The sequence below is a fragment of the Passer domesticus genome, chromosome Z (assembly GCF_036417665.1).
Source record: "Passer domesticus isolate bPasDom1 chromosome Z, bPasDom1.hap1, whole genome shotgun sequence".
Taxonomy (NCBI): Eukaryota; Metazoa; Chordata; class Aves; order Passeriformes; family Passeridae; genus Passer; species Passer domesticus.
In genome coordinates, this window is record NC_087512.1 from 12,935,394 (window position 1) to 12,949,644 (window position 14,251).

The window sequence follows — 14,251 nt, forward strand, 5'->3', positions numbered from 1 at the left end:
TCTGAAAACTGATCACAACTAGCATTTGAAAATGTTATGTATATATCAGATACACATACCCTCTAACAGACAGAACCTCACAATGTTGAGCAAGTGCCATTATATCAGGAATTACATTCTCCTCTTGAAGCAAGTTAAGACCCCAATTCGATGATCCGATATTGCCCTGGAATGAAATTTGTCAAGTAAGTTTTTATCTTAATGTGATCTGCAGCACTATCAATGTAAAGCTTTTACAATTTTGTTTGTTCGTAGTAGAGTTTAAAGCCACATCTTCTCAAAGCAGTTGAAAGATCTGAGTACCCTTTCTGGCATTTCCTAGCTGTGCTAATACAAAAAAGCACTCAGCACACTTTGTTTAATACCTAAAGCTGCTCAAAGTTATAACTATTATGTATTCCTCACTCTGTAACTTCTACTACAGCCTGCAGCATGATCTTGATTTATTAATTTTACACTCCTCTTATACAGGCATCTTGTTACATACCTACAGTACCTTCCACTAACAGTCCCCTTGGACAAATGTTCCAAAATTAACTTTGGGAAAGACAAGAAGCACATTTAGGAGTGTAGCTTGGATACACACCAACACTAGCTTTTTGCCCGTCCCAAGTACCAGGGCATCATGATCACATGGATCAACACTGGCAGCCAACATCCTTGCAGAAACATTAGGGACTACCACAGCAAATACATTAAACTCAGACTATGGCAACTTTTAACTTGTAACTATCAATTCCATACTAATATTCATATGGCAATTGTTATTCTTATTTGTTAAAAAGAAAAAAAGACAAAGATTATTAAAACCTCCGAATGAAACAGTTGCAGTGAACCATCTTCCACTGAAAGTATTGTTATGGAACAAATGCTAACTTGAAAAAAATCACACACACTTTTTGAAAAAAAAAACCAAAAAAAACCCCAAGCAAACCCAACACCTTTTTATTTTTATAGAATTTTGCTTAGTTATTTAAGAATCAACAGTTATAACAGAACTAAACAACTGCAAAACTCAATAAATATACTACTAACCAAGGCCCAAAGAGCTGCTTTCAGCTGCTTAATTCCTTCCCACTTATCCAGCATTGGAGAACGAACAGTGTAACTTAGATCTGTAACAATACTCTGAAGGAGAAGAACAGAAGAAAAAAAAACTAAGTTGAAAATGAATAGGAGACTTCAGCCAAACAGGTTCTCTTGCCTTCATAGTAGAAGTTAAAGCAATAATTTAAATCATGCACTCTAGGTAATTCTGGAATAATAACCATAAATTAACAGCAGTGATGATGCAAAAGAAAATTTTAATGAAATCACAGATTGCATGAAGTTATTTCAGATATTTTAAGGATGATAGATTAGTCAAACTAACACACTGCAACATATACACTTTCTCTTGAACTTTTCAAAGAGCACTGCCAATTCATTAAATCATTTTACCAACCCACATCAAAAGTGAATTTAAGCAATTATGGCTTAGGGTTTCTTTTCTTAGATTTTCAAAATATTAGGAAGATTTTATTCCCACATGTCCCCATTTCTGTATGCTTAAAAGGACAGGCATAGTTTTACCACATGTATAACTGTCAATATACAATCCACAGAAATGAACAATTTTTTCTATTTATGAATTGGCTCTCCATGCTAAGAGTTTGCTTCATTTTAAGAGAAATGTTGCAACCTATTTTGGTGGTACTTCAATGTCATGAAGGGATTTTGCATGAGATTAGATGGCAAAGACTGTGTTCACAACTCAAGACTCATAATCAACTTCTTCTGCAATGCCTATTTCAATGCCATCTTTTTAAAACCTTTTTTTAAAAGGTTTATAATGATCTTTAAAATATTTCAAGTTATAAATTATTATTATTCTCACCTGAGACTCCAACAAATGGCAGCCTGTTTTATGGTGCACCAGTTGGCCATAAAGGTGAACTGGCAGGTAGACATGTGGTCGCTGTAATCTGGCAGAAAGAGAAACATACATAGTTTCCCAGCACTTCAAATATATTCTAAACTAAATTACACTGCAATGTAATACGACTTACCCTCGTTTTTTTTCAAACAGAATTCTTTTGAGAAATTTAGTAAGGAACAAACTGTTTCAGTTGGAAGGGATGTACAACAATAATCAAATCCAACTGCCAGTCCACTTCAGGGCTGATTAGAAGTTAAAGCCTTTTATTAAGGACACTGTCCAAATGCTTCCTGAATACTGACAGACTTGGGGCATCAACCACCCCTCCAGGATGCCTGTTCTTCTATGTGACCACCCAAGAACCTTGCGGTAAGGAAATGCTTCTTAGTATCCAATCTGAACCTCTCCTGCTTCAGCTCTGAGCCATTCCCATGACTCCTGCCACTGGATGACAAGAGCTCAGCACCACCCTGTGCCCTTCCCCTCTCATGAAGCTGCAGAGAGCAGCGAGGTCACACCTCAGCCTCCCTTTGTCCAAAGTGGACAAGCCCAAAGACTTCAGCTGCTCCTCCCAGGAGGTTCCAGCTCTGTTTCCCTCCTCAGGATGCACGGAAGGACCTTCCCATCCCTCCCCAGCTGCAGGGCCCAGCAGGCCCAGGAGAGGCGGCCCCGAGGCCGGGCCCAGCGGGCCCATCCCCTCCCTGGGCTGTGCCGTGCTCGGTGCTCTGGGCTGGGCTCTGTCCTGGGCCCATCCCCTCCCTGGGCTGTGCCGTGCTCGGTGCTCTGGGCTGGGCTCTGTCCTGGGCCCATCCCCTCCCTGGGCTGTGCCGTGCTCGGTGCTCTGGGCTGGGCTCTGTCCTGGGCCCATCCCCTCCCTGGGCTGTGCTGTGCTCGCTGCTCTGGGCTGGGCTCTGTCCTGGGCCCATCCCCTCCCTGGGCTGTGCCGTGCTCGCTGCTCTGGGCTGGGCTCTGTCCTCGGGGCTGCTCACCCACCCTGAGCCACCCCTCTCCCACTTCACCCTGTGCCTGGTGTCACTCCTTCCCAGGCGCAGAATCCACCATTTGGACTTGACAAATTTCACTCCATTTGAGATTGCTCAGTGCTCCAATCTATCTACATCCCTCTGCAAAGCCTCTTGTCCCTCAAGGGAATCCACAGCACCTCCCAGTCTGGATCATCAGCAAACCTGCTACTGGTGCACTCACCTGCTGCATGCAGATGGTGCATAAATACACAGAACAGAACTGGCTCTGGAATGGAGCCCTGAGGAACAACCACTGGTGTGACCAGTCACCAACCAGATGTTGCCCCATTCACTGCAGCCCTTTAAGCTCAGACCCTCAGCCAGTTCTTCACCCACTACAACATCAACCTGCTCATCCCACAGCTAAAATACTTGTCCAGAAGGATGCTGTGATGGACAGCATCAGAAATCTTGCCAAGATCTAACAAAACAATATTCACCACCTTCCCTTCACCCTGCTGGGTGACCTTACCATAGAAGGCTAACAACTTAAAGAAAACTTCCCCTTTGTGAACTCATGCTAACTGTGCCTGATGACTGCATTGTTTTTCAAGTGCCTTTCAACTATATCCAGTATAATCTTCTACATAATTTTTCCCCACTAACTGAGGCTAGACTAACAGGTGTGTACTTCTCTGGGTCTTCCCTTATATGCTTCTTGCAAACTAGAATAAACTAGCTAGATTCCAGTCAGCATGGAATTCCCTAGATTCACAAGACTTTTGGTAGATGATAAGAGATGGGTCCTGACACAAAATCTGCTAGCTCCTTTAGTACTGGTGGGCTAGTACTGATGAGGAACCCTCAGCCTGGTGGTAAGCAGGCCCCATGACCTGGTGAACATTCAGCTGATACAGATGGTCCCGTATAATGTTAAGTGTCCACAAACAGAAAGCCACTGTTTCCACATCTGTGGACCTCTGGCTCAGAGAACCACACAGCCTAAGGTCTATCAATATTGCTAAAGACTGAGACAAAAAAACCCATAAAATTTTAATTCATCTCTGTTTTTTCTTAATTGCTGTAAGTTAGGTGACCATCTTCAGCAAGAATTGATGATGTGTTTTCTCCAGACCTCCTCTTTCCTGTTGTGTGACAGAACACTGCTCAGCTTCAGTCCTGAATGAGCTTTGGCTTTCTGTGCCTTCTTTCTCCTTATGTGAATCACAGTTTTGTAGTCCTTCCTGTGAAGGGTGACCTTCTAGAAATCATTTAATTTCCTTTTCCTCTAGAGCTTCATGAGGAGGTCCCTGTTCAGCCAAGGTGGTCTTCTGCCCCACTTGCTTGACTTACAGTACCATGGCATTGCCTGTTCCTGTCCTTCTAAAAGGTACCTCCCAAAGACAGATCAGAACTTCTGGACTCCTGGGCCTCAAAAATGTAGTCTGCTAAAGTAGCTCCCCAAGTTAGCTCTCCTGAACCCTGGGTAGCAACTCTGCTGTGCTTTTTCTCATTACATTGAAAATTTTAAAATTAACCATGCCATCATCACTGTGGCCTAGAGCACCTCCCCTACGTCTACATTCACAAACAGCAAGCTGAGGAAGGCATCTTTCCTAGTTGGCTCACTGAGTACCTCTCCTACAGACTTTCTCCTACTGAGCATTTCCAAGGCTGCTTGTCACTGCATTACATTACATGCAGCTGATGCCTGGCAGTCGAAATCTTCCACAGGAAGCCCACAAGAACAAGAGCTACTGAAGAGCTTCCAGAAGTTTCTCCTAATTGTCTACAGAATGACTCATCAGTACTAACATCCTGGCTGAGCAATCAGTAGCAGACACCACTACATCACTTCCTTTGTATTCTATCCCCTTAATCCTCACCCAGAGGTTCTCAACCACATTACCACTAACTGTTAGGGCTGTATAATCAAAACTCTTCCTTATATAGTGACATACTCATCTGCCCATCCCTGCTGAAAAGCCTGTAGCCCTCCATTCCAGCACTCCAGTCATGGGACTCACTCCACCAAGTCTTAATAAAATGAATTCTAAAAGCTCTAAAACTAATTATATAAAAGCTCTGAAATAAATTATATTAAAACTCTGGGAGCTAAGCAATGCATCCAGTTTGTCCTGTGTGTTTCTCATACTGTGCCGATGTACTGCTCCAGAAGCGTAGTAAACTGAAATCCTCCTGTTGGTACCCCTTTTCCTCATACATTTCAGTTTACAGCTCTCCTGATCAGTCCCACGAGCTTGCACCTCAGAACACATTTTCCCAAATTTACCTTTGGTTGCTCCGACGAACATAGTTATCCCCATCAACAGGTTTGCGGTATGTTGTAAGTGCTTCATTAAGTTGTTCTTCAATCAATTCAACATATTTTAAGTTATATTCCTTTAAGAAAGCAGAGGAGGGTTGACACAGTATATTTAGTGGTTGATGGTGTTATAGCATGTGACTTTATAAAGAAGAAATAATTGGGGAAGGCTCCTTAAGAAAGACTGAATTTTTTTATGATCTGAAGGTGGGGCTCAAGAAAATGAATGCACTTCACACATATAATGAATTTGCAAGTCAACAATTCAACAATTGATTTCATAATTATTTCAGGGAATCTGTTAAAAAAAGGAAGAAAAATACTTCATATCTGACACACTCAATTTCAATAGATCATGCATTTAAGTACTCCTTGAGAAGTGACACTTAAACAACTAAAAAAGTTGCCAACAGGAATGAGACCAATGTCTTATAATCAATTACAAAACCAAAATAACATATGAAGAGTTTTATTCAAGTTATGACAATAATGAATTTTTATTAATGCTCTTGTGTTCCTCTTTACTTCCTAACAGCATCAGCCAATTCTGTCTTCATGAGCTCTAGGTCTAACTTTAATTACCAGAGGTAACAGGTATATTGAAAAGCAGCATTACTTTGCACACTTCTCTAGATAACGACCTTCCACAACAACCTATTTTAGAAGGTCACTACACTCCTAAAATATTTGCTGAAATACCAAAATTATATAAAGGTCTTTGCAGATCAAAATCATGTATGTACAGAGAAGCTATGGAACTGTAAGTCTCTGTCAACCTTTACTAGCAAAAACATTATGTCACTGATGCAATGTATTTGCACAAGCTTTACAGGTACATTAAAAGGCACGTATTTTTAAGAATCCCTATTCTAAATCTGCATATTTACACCATTCCTCCTAACATCTGGCAAACATTTTCTTCTTAGCATTACCTTTTGCCACTTTTCCATCTGTTTTGTTACATAACCTCTTTCATTTAGATATGAAAACCCCTTTGGGATGGACAGAAATCTGTAAAAAAAAAAAATCATAGTTAACATTCTAATTTAAACAACTCCCAGAATCTGAATTTGCTTCCACAATGTGAAATCAAACAGCACATTCAACATTTACCTTAGGAGTAGAAGTAAACCCTTGTCTCCAAGATGAGAAAGAGCTGGTTTCATTTGGATAAGGGCATGAAGATTGGCCTAAAATAATTTAGAACACAAAGAGTATTTGACTACTATTATAATTCTGAAAACTGCAATAACTATAACATGCTGCCTGCAATGAAACAGCAAGTTTTTCACAAGTATCAAATGCTAACTTAATCCCAGTACTATCAATTTTAGGTATCTTCTGTCATTAAATATAAATTACTTCACAAGAAGAATAATGAATAAAGTAATTTGCAATTCATATTTAAATACAGGCATAATCCAGAAGTCTATGTTTTCTTGTAAGTAATATTGCAGTAGTTTCATCAAAGGGGTCTTATAAACTATTTAAAGTCCATCAATGACAATTCAAAAAGGAAACCATCAGTAGCTTCTTGCCTGTTTGTTGCTACTAGGGAAGGGGGTGGGGAAGAGCTTAAGAGCAGCATACCAAAAAGAGGTTAACAAGAGAAGGGATGCTCACCTTGTCTTCACAGGCCTCATCTAGAATATCAAGTGCCTCAGAAGAAATAGTTTTATTTTTATCATGTAACTGGGTCACCAGTAATTCAATCCCCCAGTTGCTGAAGAACTCTACATTAGCTCTCAGCAACACCCTTAAGTGTTTTGTTGCATACAACCTGCAGCTCTGTAAAATAAGGAAAATATTTTCTTGAATGGAAGAAAAATAACTAACATAGTTAATGATATATAACTTCTAAAAATACCTTTCAATTACTGCATTTTGCAGCAAGCAACTGTGATGCACACCTTATCTATTAAAATTACAGTTTATTAGAGAGCTTTTTATATCTTAGCAAATGGGAAAACGGAAATCTAAGATCACAAGTAAATTGGTCATCATAAGTGTTCAATCCTACATCTTTTATTATTGTATTATACCTTTTGAAGAGAATTTAGAAGCAAGTAAAAAAAATTATAGTCAGTAGGGAGCTTCGTCTTTCAATGAGTCATTCCTTCAACCTCAACTATCTTCACTACTTTCAGACTCCACTCTTTATCCATAAGAATCATCATATCTTTGACAGTATCAGAGAAATACTCTCAATCTGTCCTCCTCTTCCAGAATACAGTGAGACATTTAAAGCTAGCACCTACATTTTTCTCTCTTGTATCTATTCTAGAACACATTCTGTCTGCTCAGACAACAGAAACAACTTCATTTGAAGTAATGAACATTCTTTCCTAGCTGCATTTCAACTTAGTTGTCATCTATCTCCCTGACATCAGTGATTACCTAACAATGTTACCTTAAAAGTCAAGTTTCCTCTCCCAAATCCATGTATTTTTTATCCCTATCCACCTTCTTTGATTGAGAAGAACAAATCCCAATGCCTGTTTTTGAACCAACTTCTCATTCCAGCAGCTACAGTATCTGCTTCATTCCAACACACTGAGTAACCTCAATCATTATCAGAACAGTGTCTACTAGAAGGCTAACATGCTTAGTGCTGCTAGAAATACAGATTTCTGTTTGTGACAGCAATGCCTTCACAATTCATTTAAGATGCCACTGACCTAAACAATTACATTACACTTAGTTATACATATCAAGACTTTAGACCCCGTCTGATGTGAGATAAAGTTCTATTTGAAGGACTTAATTTCTTGAGCACAAATATAATAGAGGGTATGAAGTTCACAACATACTCAAAAGCTATGCTTCTAGGAGGTTAATTTCTCTGAATACAAAATTAAGAACCCTTTTCATATATAACAGCTTAAATATAAAGTCATACATCTTCACTAATAAAATAAATGTGTAGAGGGCAGTAAAAAGGAATATAAGTGGAACTGAACTTACATCAGTAGCTGCTGTCAGGATTTTAGAAAGGATGACTCTTGCCAATCCATCTCTGCTATAATCCAGACTAGAAACAGTCAGTTTTAACAAGTGATCTTGGTTCTTTAAAGAACAAAGATTAAGAAGACTGGAGGCATGGAAGGGAAGGAGGAAGAAAATAAAATTAGCATTTGAACCCACTTGAAACATCAATAATTCAAACTTAAGTACTTTGAATTATACTTTTATTACTATAAATGCAATATACAAAGTATATTCTTGTATGAAACTGAGTAACTTTAAATTATTATAACTATAAATTCAAATAGGGATGAAATAACGCACTGAACTGGAAGGAGAAAACCTCAAACCAACATCTTTTATAATTGCCCTGTAAAAATTTTGTCAGCATAATTTGTGATTATAAGTATAAAAACAAATGCTCATGAAGCTCTGTGAACAATTCTTCATTTTAAAACATTGTGCATAAAGTTTGCCATGAAGTTAGCCTATTAACTGTCTAGATTTTATTGTATATTATGTTTTCTAAAGCCAGTAAAAAGCTTGCTTTCTAAAAATCAACAAAATCAACAATAAAAGTTAAAAAGCAGTACATTAAAACACTGGCATTTTTACTTCAAGTTTATTATATGTTGATAAACTAGTACTAGTCACCAGCCAATTTATTTCCAAAGGACGCAAAGTTTGTTTGTACCTGAACAAAATTTTGAGCTGCAAAACTTCACTTAAATATACCGAAGTGAAGTCTTAAGTGCAACATACACCAACATTTCACAAATAGTATAGTACTTGCCATTTTTATCATGGTTTGTGTGTTTTTAGTTTTGTTTGTTTTTCTATTTCCCCACGCTGCATCTTTCAGTACCCTATAATCCTTCCTGATACTCATCTCTGTCACACAGGTGTGGATAGGAAAAAGTAAACTGTTTATCACTTCTGTCTTGTTAGTAATGACAGATTAGAAGACTTTAGAAAAAAATGCGTACCTTTACTTGCAAACTACACCAAAATAACCTTAAAGCTTTCAGCTTTTCAGATGGTGCCCCTCACACAGTTTAAAATTTGCATAGCTACTACACTGCAAGTACAACTCAAGCCAAAAAAAAGCACTCACCACTGAAAAACATTACATTTTTCAAGCATTTTCACTCCATGAGGGTGACAAGATAAAGTACCAAAAAACAGGAAGTAGTGCTGGCTAAGGGTATTTAGTAACCCATTATTCTGAAGACTACGTTCAGGTTTCATGCCTGATGAAGAGTTGAGCCAAAGTACAATATCTTTAACCAATTCCTCCAGATAACCTTGTCCATCCTAGCACAATAAAGAGGAATAGCATCTGTTAGCAACAGAAATGCATTTTTTACTGAAACTCACTAATTTAAATTTCTTACAAGGTACAAACACAATACAGACACAAAACAGAAATGCAGACTGGGAAACAATTTAGACTAAAGAGTAAGTTTCAAGGCAAATAAAAGGAGCTAAGCATGAAGACATCTTAGGATTACTTCTCTCTTTCCAGGAAAAGGGCAAAGCATTATTCAATGACATTTTCCTTTGACCTGAGGCATAGAAGTCTTTAACGCAAAAGAAGGAGTTTGAAAAGGAAGGTTATACATAGCATGAATAATAAAAAAAAATCCTTCAAACTCTAAACTGCATTTAACAAAGCTGTATTTAATAAAACTTATATGGAAACATGGTCATCTTCCTCAATATTTCACATTGTATTTCTTAATTACACTGATATTTTAGACTTAACACTCAAAATCTCAGAAGTCTTTACCAAAAACTAAGGTTTTTCCAGATGGCATTCAAGAAGACTACTCATTCTACTTCCAGTCTTATAGCTGAAAACTTCTTACCTCTTCTGATTCAAGAAGAAATTCAGTAAATTGACAACCCACAACAGTGAGCTGCTTTGCCTTGGCATAGTCCAGATCCAGGTTAGCATAGAGTTTACTGCTAGGCTTGTAAAAATACAGCAATCTCCTTACAAACCTATGGAAAATAAAACAGAATTGCCTATTTTTCAGTATGACAAGGATGGTCTCACAATACAAAATGATGCTAGAAACAATGGGTTGTACTTGGTTTCTTGGCAGTAAATCTTAAAAATTTATCAAAAGAGAAGCAGGTGGCGGTAGTGACTCTATCCAGACACAGTTTCAGAGATGCTGCTGTACTGTGCATTACAAAGAGTTTTCTATACCATGGCGTACTATAAGCAAACGAACTTAAAATATCTATGCTCTCAGAAGCTGTATCTTCCTTTTCATTCTCATAACTTATTCTGCTGTAATTTACCCTGTGGCAAGTTTCAAAGACAGTATTATCTAGACCAACAAACAGCTTAAAAAAGAAACTTGTGACCTGAGCCTTCTTCAGTGATTAGAGTTATTGCTACCAGGAAAAACACATTTTTCATGTTCTGACATGAAAAAGTCTCATTTATTCAGCAACACTATTTCCAAACACCTCACTTAAACATTTCTGAAGCATAACACACTGATTGCTAACACACCCTCAGACTTTTTAAAATCACTGTAAGCAATGTAGCTTGAGTTTTGCACCACAGGAGTAAGTCTTTAGCAAAGATCCTCCTCTCACAAGTTCTTCAAAATATAAACACGCATTTGTGCTTTAAAATAACACAAAATGTTCCATCAGAAGGCAGATAAGTCAGGCATTAAGGAAACTTAATTACATAACTGCACTCTGTAAAAGCTTGAAAAAGCCAGAGTAATCCACTACGCTTAACTCCAAACCAGGACCAATTACAAAGGAAACTTGAGGGCTTAATTAAGTTTTGTGAAATAAAATGTATTTTATCCTGGGTTACTAGCAATAAATATACATTGACACACATATGTATCTATGTGTATATTTAAATGTGAGTTTATCAACATGCATGCATTCAGTTTTGGTGCCCCTGGGCCCCTCACTACACGAAGGGGCTGGAGTGTGTCCAGAGAAGGGCAACAGAACTGGGGAAGGGTCTGGAGCACAAGTCATGTGAGGAGCAGCTGAGGGAGCTGGGGGTGTTTATCCTGGTTTTAGAAAAGGAGGCTCAGGGGAGACCTTAGTGCTCTTTACAACTCCATGACAGGAGGTTGTAGCCAGGCAGAGGTGGTCTCTCCTCTCAGATGACAAGTGACAGAATGAGAAAAAAAGGCCTTTCATTGCCCCAAAGAAGTTTTGACTGGATTTTAGGAAAAATTTCTGGACTAAATGAGAGGTCAGGCACTTGAACTACTCAGGGAACTGTTGAAGTCACCATTTCCAGAGGGATTTAAAGGACACATAGATATGGCACTTGGAAACATACTTTAGAAGTGAACAGTTGGACCCAATGATGTTTGAGGTCTTTTTCATGATTCTGTGATCCTGTGTGTATACATACACTGCAGGAACTGTATGTCTATGAAATTAAAGGAATCTTAAAAAAAACTGGAATTTCACTTTTACAACAGTAAGATCATCACAACAACACTAACATTAAAAAGATCCATTTATAGAAGGAGAAATAAATATAATTTACCCTTGAAAAACAAAGTGTCAGAATTTTTTTTTGTCACCAGCAGTGAAACGGAAGAGATTTGGAGCTTAGCTACTTATAATGAAACAGGAGCAACAGCATTTTAAAGCCATTAATCTCCCAATTCTGCAGAAAGTATCAGTGAACTATAGAGCTTCACACCAATTCAATAATAAATTTCCCAATTTATTTGGCGTTAAATCACTGAGTCACTGAACAATGTCTGAGTGCAGCACAAAACCATGGAACAGGAACACTGTCCCACACAGGTAGGTTGAGAAGTTTGTGCTGGTTTCACAGTCAGAACTGCAGACACTGCTTTAGAGAACCAATGTTATAAATCACCACATATTTGGAAAATAATCCTTTACCCTAAAGTACAGACTGGCAATTAACATTTCAGGGAAACCCAGAAAAAATACAAATGTAAAACTGAATCATGGTTATAACAATGGGACTACTGCTTATGCTGTAAATACGTCATAAAATGATTTTTTTTTGACTGTTTTTTGGTAAAAATTTAAAGCAGAGCCACACGAGCCTTTCAGCATACATTCTATCTTTTGGGTTTTCCCCCAGTTCAGGAAGCAGCTTTTCATGCCCACAAGTACTGACCTATCCTTCAAAATAATGTAATCTATTTCTGAAACATATGCTAAAAGGCATATCCAAAAACTAATTAGTAACACTGTGACCACACAGGCACAGAAGTAATAAACATGTCTTACAGACAACAGACATGGAAGGAACCAGAGCTGTACTGCAGGTTTTTTGTTTGGTTGTTCTTCCCAAATTACACATGCTTCTCCTCCCATTAACAGCAACTAGAAATAATTTCCTCTTAGTTATTGATGAAAGCTGTAGTTAAAAACCTCAATAGCTATGGACTTAACTCGGTAAAAATTTTCCAAGCTCTGACATAAAACACTTCTGACTGATGTATCAAGCAAGCAGTAACATTTCTAAGGTTTAAATTAATTAAATTTAGTATTTGCAAAGGTGGTATGATTCCTAAGGGACTAAATATATAAAGTATTTGTGCAGAGAAAAGAAGCTTAAACACCTGTTTATTTAAAGCAAATATTGCAACTCAATTATCCAAATTTACACCTCAACTTCTCATCTATAGATTAGGTTTTAGAAATGTCTAAATATATCTAGGGAATATTTAATTGCAGTACTAAAAACCAGTTTTCCAAATTTCTTTCTTCAAAGGAAGTCTACATAACTTTTACATACCTGTGCAACTGTTCATCTTTGTAGTTCCTTAGATTTATATTTGGCCACTAGAAAAAACAGCAAATATAGCATTATATGAAACTTGTACATCAGTCCTTCATTAGCCAGTAAAATTCACTTATTTCTATCAGTTGTATTTACTTAATAATTAAAAAATTTTATTGCACCTAATGTTACATCTTAAAAAAGACATGATTTTATTAAAAAGCCCACACTGCCTGCCTCAAGAATTGTTCAGGTTTTTTTTGTGAAGGATAGGGAATGTTGGTCACATGCTATATGTACAAGACCACAGTTCTAATGAAAAAAAAAAAAAAACCAAACAAAAAAACCCCCCACAACTATGATAAACTGATTAAAAAAAAAAGATTTTGCTTAGTTTCTTTTCTGCAAGTAATAAAAAATTTGATATGCATAACAGGGAAATAATTTTTGGCTGCTGTTTTGAATATTCATCAGATTTGGCTTAAAAGTAATCATTATTCTGTTACAGATTACTTAAATGCTGCTTATTAAAATGGTATTTAAACTCCCTTGTTGATACTTTCTAAGATATATTAAGAAGGACCACATGAGAAATAACATTCTCTTTTTTCCCATTACATTTTCCTCTGTTTTTACAGCCATCTGTTGTCTCTATGGTTTCAGATTTCTTTCTGTTGCTACTAGTGAGCATCTTCTTGTCAGGAATGGAAAAAAAAGTGAATCAAACATTCTTCTTTCCTATCTATGTGACACTGTTCTACATTTCCAGTTGGTATTCCAGTATTAAGACACACATGGCACTAGTTAATGATTAGTAAAATTGACTACACCATGTAACAGTGCCACATACAGACAAGGCTGACATTTTGCTGCTCTTTTAGCAGCTTAAACAGCAAGCTGAGCAAGCGAAAAAGGCAGTAAGGCACCACCTGAGCTGCACACAATGAGGTGGTTGGAGAGCTGATGCTCCACAGATACAAGGCTGCAACAGACAAGCAGGAGGTGAGCAGCCAAATGAGGTAACACATTTCAGACACTGGATCTGGATCCTGCTCATTACAGGACTAAAGACAACTACTCTGGTAACATTATCTCAGTTTATGCTGGTGTTACACAAGAACAGAAATGGTTAAAAGTAAGCCAGAAAACACACACACTTCTAATTCAGAAAGGAGTTCCCAGTTTTCAGACATTAGGAACCTTCTGACAGAACACTAGAAAATACATTGCTGGGGAAGTTTGAGATGGCAGAGAAACTGGCTGTTTCACACAAATTTCAGTTAAAAAAACCCCAAAACATGGAGGTCTACTAT

General features: G+C 37.7%; 1 protein-coding gene across 2 annotated transcripts in view; it reads right to left on the reverse strand.

Annotated features, from left to right (window-relative positions):
* Positions 1–14,251, reverse strand: part of RICTOR (RPTOR independent companion of MTOR complex 2) — a 75,712-nt gene that overhangs the window by 17,055 nt on the left and 44,406 nt on the right. For both annotated transcript variants that reach the window (XM_064405137.1, XM_064405136.1), the window contains exons 19-29: positions 12,954–13,000; positions 10,042–10,177; positions 9,288–9,487; positions 8,174–8,300; positions 6,833–6,997; positions 6,323–6,399; positions 6,142–6,220; positions 5,177–5,286; positions 1,877–1,964; positions 1,036–1,128; positions 60–166 (exon numbers count right to left, since the gene is read on the reverse strand). In XM_064405137.1, the coding sequence (XP_064261207.1) occupies positions 60–166; positions 1,036–1,128; positions 1,877–1,964; positions 5,177–5,286; positions 6,142–6,220; positions 6,323–6,399; positions 6,833–6,997; positions 8,174–8,300; positions 9,288–9,487; positions 10,042–10,177; positions 12,954–13,000 (1,229 nt within the window). The remainder of the gene's footprint in view (positions 1–59; positions 167–1,035; positions 1,129–1,876; positions 1,965–5,176; positions 5,287–6,141; positions 6,221–6,322; positions 6,400–6,832; positions 6,998–8,173; positions 8,301–9,287; positions 9,488–10,041; positions 10,178–12,953; positions 13,001–14,251) is intronic.